Raw genomic sequence first — 8,261 nt, forward strand, 5'->3', positions numbered from 1 at the left:
TTTCTTATTTTACATAAATAAAAATCTTATCTCCTGTTGAAACAAAATGGTGGGACCATTGTTTTTAAAAAATAATAAAAAATAAAAATAAATTTGACACATAGTTTCATGTATCAGTAGGAAAAAGCTCTTATCACATGTGGCTGAAGACAATCATTGCCCTTTAAATAAATAAAAAAAAGCTTGGAATCGGATTTGATAGGTGTGCAGGAGAAGTTAAACTCCTCCTATTATATTATCCCTTCTCTTGTACAACAAAGCTATTTAGTACACTATTTTTCAACTTGAATTATATGTAAATATCCACATGAGACCAAATAAAAGAAAGACATTGTACCATAAAAATCCGAAAGTCGGATATAGAAAAAAGTGCAAGATTTAAATTATAAAAAAAAAAAGGCTTCTCCCCTCAAAACCATTCGTACAAATTATAGTTCTACGAATTGGGTTTGTTCTCATTCAATGTAAATGGGTTGGATTGGACCAGGCTTTAGCCTTCCTGCCCTAAGCTTACCTTAAAAAAAATTCAACTTATCTGATCTACTGAGTTATTGAAGGCTTTATTTGTAGGCCAAGTCTGGCTCATTTATAAAAATAAGAAAGTCTGTCATGGCCTACAGGCCTTGTAGGCCTACCACTGTATATAATAAGACAAAAAAATAATTGTATAGAGCAAAGAAAATTTCATTCATCCATACACTAGTACTTCTCATAAGAAAAAATGACAAACAAGAAAGAGTCAACATAATACCCCAGCTCTAGAATGTATATCATAGAGGAATAGAGTCAAAGAAATGGGAAAATAAGAAAAATACAATTACTGAAAGCTGAAATAAAGTCTACAAGAGAATGTCATTCATCTAAAAATCTTTAAACCACCATCAAGACAAGGGAAAGAAGAGTATTATTGAAAGATCTTCATCAGTAACATCATAATCCAGCAAGGTACCCATTGCTCCATGGTATTAAGCTGCAACAACATGTAAAATTTGGAGACATTAGACAAGTTTTCCTTTCATAAAATAAAATAGCACAAAAAGTAAGAGATGACTATGAGTCTATGATGTAACCAATCCAAAAAGTAAGAGCACATATAGCAATGCACAGACTACGAACCTGTGTAGGGAAGATCTCTGCACAAAGGATATTATGAATTGGGCCAAATCCCATAACAAAGAAACAGTAGACAACATCACACTTCAAGGTAGAAAATAACATGACAAAAAAGTGCAGAAATTTAAACGACAAAAAAGTGCAGAAATTTTCATCTACCTGTAAAAAACTTCAAGGCATTGAAACATAGGCAACACAGGTCCATCAACCTAGCCATACATAAAAAGTATCATAAAGGTTAGATAGAAAAAAAATGAAATAAAATCAGAAAAGCCTAAGCAGTATACGAGGAAAAATAACAATTAAGTACTTAATAACAAGAATTCTATTTATACCTTTTACTTTTTTCTTCAAATCATACTTGTTTCGTAGCCAAACTCCACCACAAATTAATGCTTCAATGGTCTCTTCGCCTAAACTAGCACAATAAGCATCGATTACTCTTCCACCAGCACTAAATGTGGACTCATATGCTACTGTAGAAATTGGAATAGCTAATATATCTCTTGCCATCTTTGATAAAATTCTATATTTCAAGCTGTTGGCCTTCCACCATTCCAAGGCATTAAAGGAAATGTGAAATTTTTCATCACATATATAAACCCCTTCTTCAAGATAACTTTTTAACTCTAATTTTATTGGGGGAACAATTTCCTTTTCACTCACAATGCTCATGATTTTAGAAAATCCAGATTTAGGACCTTGAGGTGGATAGTGGAAGACAAGGATGATTGATTCACAGTAGTTTCTAGCTCACTATTAGAGACTGGCTCTTGCAAACCTAGAGCACAATACTCATTGTACAAATCTTCTAAAGCTTGCTTCACTTTTTCAACATTTTCTCTTGCCTCAACTTCTGATTTGTATATAATTGGGATGCAAATATTTACCACATGCAATTTGCACATTGGGTCTAGAACACTAGTAATGGCCATCAGCAGATTGCATTCCCCCCAATACTTGTCAAATTTTACTTTCATTGGCCTTGCCATTTCTCTCATAAAATCATCATTATCTTCAATTGCAGCATAAATTACTTCTTTAACCCTATAAACTTCAGTGAGATATAAATTGGTTGTGGGATAGTCACTACCTGATATGACATTAGTAACATGACTAAAAACTTCCAAAAGATTACAGACATCTCAAAAAGAAAAGGATGAGATCAAACACACCACAAGTCCATAACCCAGTATTTGTTTTCCACATGCAGTGATAAAAACTCCAAATTTAAAGGGAAAGAAAACATGAAAACGAAACAGTGTGTAGTAACTAGTAAGAAATAAAATTGCATAAAAAATAAAAACCTTGTCAATTTGTCCAAGAGAGACATCGATCTGAAAGTGTTGAGTGAGAGATTGAAGTCTTCAAGTTCTGTGTACCATAAAGAAGATCACAAAATGGAGCATTATGAAGGGAAATAAAAAGATTAGAAGAAAGAGGAGAGAAGGAGCGTACGCTGCTTACCTAAACAAAGGAGCTCCAATTTGAGGTGGCTGTCGGAAATTGCCGGCTACAAGCCGAGAGTGAGAAAAGACGAAGCCTACAAGGGTTGGTATTGGTACAAGAGAAAAGACGAAGCCGAGAATGAGAAGCGGCGGTGCTGTACACATAAAAATTAGGGTTGGCATTGGTACTTTGCCATGCCACACAAAATAAATATTATTTTATTATTTTATTTTTAATAAATTAAATAGGCCAGCCTACAAGGCTTTGGGCCGGGCTTGGCAAAATTGGCCTACGGCCTATTTGTTAAAAGGCTTGCTTATAAGCCTAAGCCTACTCTACTTTCCTAAAAGGACGAGTCAAGCCAAGATTACCGTAGGCTGGGCCGGGCTAGCCCAGCCCATTTACACCCCTATCTAAGAGTCATACGAAACGAGATGAAGATAGTTATGGAGTTATGGACTTATGGTTGTTGTACACTTGTACTAGCTAAGACTAATTTATTTATAGTAAATCATTAGTTTTAAAATTGTTTCGGTTTTATAGAAATATTACGAAATTCATCAAATACACTTATTTTTTTAGAAATGTAATTATATTCAATTAAATTATTCTTATACTTCATTACTATTTTCTTTTATTTCACTTAATATTAAGAGATACAGATAAACTTTAAAATAAATATCTTCTTAATTTCTAAAATAAATAACAATTTAAAATGAATTAAAAATTTTATAGTAATAATAATAATTTCAAAAATACCTATTCTTTAGCATTTAATGTTTTTGTTTTTCTGAGGAAAAAGTTTCTCTATCACCACTTATTAAAGAGTGAGTGGTGGCAGAAATTTTTTTTTTTGCAATAAAAACAGAAACGTTTTTTTTTTCATTATTTTATTATTATTATTATTATTATTATTATTATGGGTTTTATATATATCATGTTGTAAAAAACTTGTACCATCATGTCACTCACAAAAAGTGATGACCCCACCTTGTTTTCTTTTCTTTTTTTCTTTTTGTGTGGGACCCACATGAAATATATTAGAATAACATGACAATATAAGTTTCCTACAACATGACATATATAAAACCCTATTATTATTTACCTTTTATATTCTGCATTGTAAACATCATTCTAGCATGCATAAGACTGCTTACTAGGTATTTTTCCCATTAATACTTCAAAATTTCCGTGGAGAATCTCAAGAGAAAATGATAAAACACAAAGCAAACCAATCTATCTATCTATATCTATATTAAAGAAAAACTATTCTTTGGCAATTTTGCTAATATGTCACTTTGTCATGAATCCTCCACTTTGGCAATTTTTATACAATAAGAAAAGAAAAAGAAAAAGCAGGTGCCCTGGCTTGGATGCTAATAACACAGCATCTGTCACTTCTAGCTTCTACCCTACTCCAGGCTCCAGGCCTCTATCACTTCTAGGTCAACTGACGAGGCTCCAACGAATCTATCCCTTCTAGTTGCATAACCCATAGCATCAGTCCTTCCACCTCTCGTGTCTCTATGTCTCTTATGACGATTTGGTGTTGGTCCACTTGACTTCATTTCCTTGTCAACTTCATAGACCAATGGTTGGATATCCTGAAGATCAGGCTCTGGAACATACCCAAAAGGCCGCTTGGATGGATCCATTTTTCTAAATGTTATTGATATCCTAATAAAAGTTTTAACAAAAAAAGAATACGGATCAATAATAAGTCATTGGTGTCAAAGCCACGGATAGAAGAATATCATAAAAGTAAGTAAATACCTTCTCATAGGAACGGCAGGTACACAGTGTTTGGCTACATCAGCTCCATTTCCATTTAAGACAAGTACAGATCTAGACAAAAAGGACAAACTATAAGATTCTGAATGATAGAGGCAGATTGATGAAGATTTTAATCTAACTCGGTCTATAGTCATGAGCAAAAGTTGAAAAACTAAACAAGAGTCTAGTGGATAAATCCAGATAAATACTTACCCGAGAGGTAGGGGAATAGTAAATGAACCATCAAATTCACCAGGGCCCACAATCTTCAAGTTTGACCCAAAAACTATATTGCACTCACTAAGAAATGAGACAGTGCAAAACGGTCGAAGAAAATCATGGCTATCTATATGTGGAGGTATACAGTCCCCTTCCTCATAGATATTCACAATGCAACTGTCTGGCACACAAGTAGGAGGGAGCACATGCCACTTAATGAGGCGTCGGATGATGACCTTAAACAGATCGGGTATGGGGTCCACCGATCCACGCGGAAGAATACCGGGTGGGTTACCATCTCTATCCTGTAAGCAGAAAATTAGATTTTAAGAGTTTCATCCCTTAACAAACTCATCAGCAATTATATTGCACCACCAAGCATTAAAGTTAACTTGTTTCCAAATAAAGAAATGATAAGTCAGCATGAAAGATGCACTAACCACTGCATAATTGTAACAGCAACCGAATTGGATAGTCTCACGTCCCTTGCCTCTCATCCATTTTTTAGGAGCCGTGAATGTCCGATCTGAAAAAGTTAAGAATTAACATCATATAGCCCCTCGGTAGTAGCACCACCCAACACATTTACCAAATTATCAACACGATATAGTCAATTGGGAAAATAAGGCCCAATGGATGTAAAGTCTGAGCCCAACCAAGTTTATTCCTAAAGGAGAATAATTCTTTATTAGTTCCAAAGTCATGGCCTCACTAAGTTTTGGTCAGCCCTCAAAATTCTGGAAAGACATGAAAGTTTATTACATAAATTTGTTACTTCCCATGGCTAGTGTAGTCAAAGGCATCAAAAGACACTGAGGCGAGGCACTAAGTTTTGGTTGAGGCACTGCCTCAAGGCATTGCATGCCTTTTTGAAAGGCGAGGCACACTTTTAGCACCTCATAACTGCAAGAAACCCAAAAAAGCATAGCCACCTAACTTACAATTATGATGCAGAAGGGGTAAAATCATAATTATCAATCTCGGATTGCCTAGCAGCCAACCCTAAAACCTCTAGCAGTATAGCCTCTGTAGTGAAGTCCACATTACTTAAAATAGTCAAACATTATAATATTTTCTTATTTTTCCTAATGTTAACAACTTTCTTCAATAAGAGTTTTTTTTTGGCACATCCTTCCTCATAGAGTTAAAAACCACTACCGCCTTAAGGGCGCTTAAGGAACACTATAAATAATCTATTGCATTTATATAAAACTTGAAACACAAGAAGCCATACAGAGTGATTACAATTTTGGACATACATCAGATTGGGTGTAGTTTATTTTCTTCTTTCTCGAATAAAAATTAATTCAAAGAACAGCAATAGCAAAACAAGGAATGGTTTCAATCAAAGGTCAATTCAATTCATGCATCATTAGACAATTACAAAACACATAACAAAAAAGACATAGAAAAATAATAGAGAACAACAATAGCAAAACAAGGAATGGTTTCAATCAAAGGCCAATTTAATTCATGCATCATTAGACAATTACAAAACACATAACAAAAATGACATAGAAAAATAACCTAGAAGTGAAGGGTGAGATCACAAACCTTTCAATTCTCCCTTTCTCCCCATCTCCTGTAGTGAAGCAACGTAACTGACGATCCTCTTCTGTTCAGCAGCACTGAAAATACCCATGTGGAGTTCCAGTCCTTTGAGGATGTTAACGAGCTTCCCATGAACCCTCTCAAAACATATGAAATCCTTCTTACGCCTCACGTTCATAAACCTAATGTACTCCCTCTGCTCCCTAGGCAATGTAGGCTTCTCAGCAACAACTTGGATTACTTCTGAAGTGTCACTCTCTCCTTTATTCTCAGATTTGTGTTTACACTTGAAAAAATTTGAAATGTTTCTTCTTTTGAAAATTTTTAAAAATCGAACCTTCAAAATTATGGATGGAAAAAATAGTTCAAATTATATAGTCGAAGACACATGTATTAATGATCCACTACTTTTTGCATGGGTTATTGTTAGAGGTGTTCATCAACTGATCCAAACAATTCAAACTGCGGTGACCGAACCGAAAAACCGATAACTGAATAAACCGAAAATCTAAAATAAAAAAAAACCGCAAATTTTGATTGGATTGGATCGAATTTCGGATTGGTTGATGAAAACCGATCCAATCCAAACCGATCCAATATATTAATTTCCCTCTATTTACTTGGCCCTTTCCCCAATCATAGCCCAAAAATTTTTAAACCCAAGACCCATCCATCAACTAAACCCAAGAAAAAATCTATTCACATCTCATCAAAAAAATTTCATCTGTGTAGAGCTTCATATTTCATTGCCAAAAAAAAAACTATATTATCGTTTACTGATGTTTTTGTATTTCAAAAAAAAAATTACAAAGCCAATATATACAAAAGATGTTATTTGCACAATAATAATGAAACAAATTTTAAGATTTTCAAAAAACCGAAAATTGATCCAATCCAGACCGAAAAAAATTGGATTGGATCAGATCGGATGTGAAAAAAAAATCCAAATCAAATGGATGACTACATTATCAAACCGAAGGGATTGGATCAAATGATTTTTGCTTCCAAAATCGATCCAATCCAGACCGCGAACATCCCTAGTTATTGTGAGGACTAATAATTGTTTTCATCTTTGGAAATACATTTTTTAAAGGACAAAAATATTGAAAAATTCAAATTATTCGTGTATAAATAAGTGTTTTGGAACAACATGCTTTTTTTGGTAATAATCTTATTTAGTCATATTTTTTCCGTTTCTGTTTGTTTCTCTTCTTCTCCTCAAAAGCTTTCAGCCAATATTATCTGATATAAGTTTCATTGTGTATTCCAAATATGATTTGATAAAGGATCTTAGTCCTACTGAGGAGGAGTGGAGGATTATGGCGTTAGGACTTGGAAGGTTCCTAATTTTCAGCAAAAAGATTTTGACGAGATGGTTCTATTAGATGAAAAGGTTGAGGTTGAGGTTTTTGGTCGTCCATGGCGTTAAGGCGACTCGGTTTGCGGTATCTGATACGAAACACGAATTAGAAGAGACAGTGACATACTTTTTTTTACTTATTATTTAATTAAGTATTTGGTTGTAAGATATGGCTGTGAGATTTTGTAAATTATTTGGGTTGTAAATATAATTAATTATAATTATCTAAAATAATAAGGAACAAGTATAGTATGGTTTTTTTTTGTGTTTTACCTTTTTTATTTTTTATCCTTTATATTTTTTTCTGCTTTATTGTAATCAGTTATGTTATTTATTCTTACTCCTATTATTTTAAAAAAGAAAGACTTCTAAACTTAATCACAAAAATAATTAGTTGACTTATTTCAAAATATGGGCCCAATTAAACCAAATAAAAACATTTAAAAGTAGGAAAAAGAGTTTGTCCATCTAGCTTTGTTTGGGAGTTGGTTTTAGGAGGGGGAAGGAAAGGAAATTGAGGGTTTTAGTAAGTTCTTCCCTTGTTCGGGAGTTAAAAAAAAGGAGGGGAAGAAATTGAGGATTTTTACTAAACCCTACAAAACCCTCCTTCTTCGTAAAATTAAAGTTCCCCCAATTTGTGGCAATGTTATTAAACCCGGCCCGGTTATTGACCCAGTCAAGGTACTGGGTCACTGATTCAACCAGTGGATCACTGGTTCAACTGCATGACCCGGTAAGTATATGTAAATCTACAATTTATATTAACAAAACTATAAATATGCTTAAATACTTGTAA

The 8,261-nt window shown here is 33.8% G+C and overlaps 1 protein-coding gene across 1 annotated transcript; it reads right to left on the bottom strand.

Moving 5' to 3' along the window:
- Window positions 1–1,784: 1,784 nt before the first annotated feature.
- On the bottom strand, window positions 1,785–6,323 carry LOC133304883 (RNA demethylase ALKBH9B-like). The gene is made up of 6 exons (XM_061504961.1): window positions 6,109–6,323; window positions 4,995–5,080; window positions 4,549–4,859; window positions 4,336–4,407; window positions 4,018–4,239; window positions 1,785–2,229 (listed from the first exon to the last, which is right to left on the bottom strand). The coding sequence occupies exons 1-6, from the start codon at window positions 6,281–6,283 to the stop codon at window positions 1,785–1,787; spliced, it is 1,311 nt and encodes a 436-aa protein (XP_061360945.1). The 5' UTR covers window positions 6,284–6,323.
- Window positions 6,324–8,261: the final 1,938 nt, after the last annotated feature.

The sequence above is a fragment of the Gastrolobium bilobum genome, unplaced genomic scaffold (assembly GCF_033153095.1).
Source record: "Gastrolobium bilobum isolate Gb01-03AN ecotype WA unplaced genomic scaffold, APGP_CSIRO_Gbil_v1 utg12541, whole genome shotgun sequence".
NCBI classification, from domain to species: domain Eukaryota; kingdom Viridiplantae; phylum Streptophyta; class Magnoliopsida; order Fabales; family Fabaceae; genus Gastrolobium; species Gastrolobium bilobum.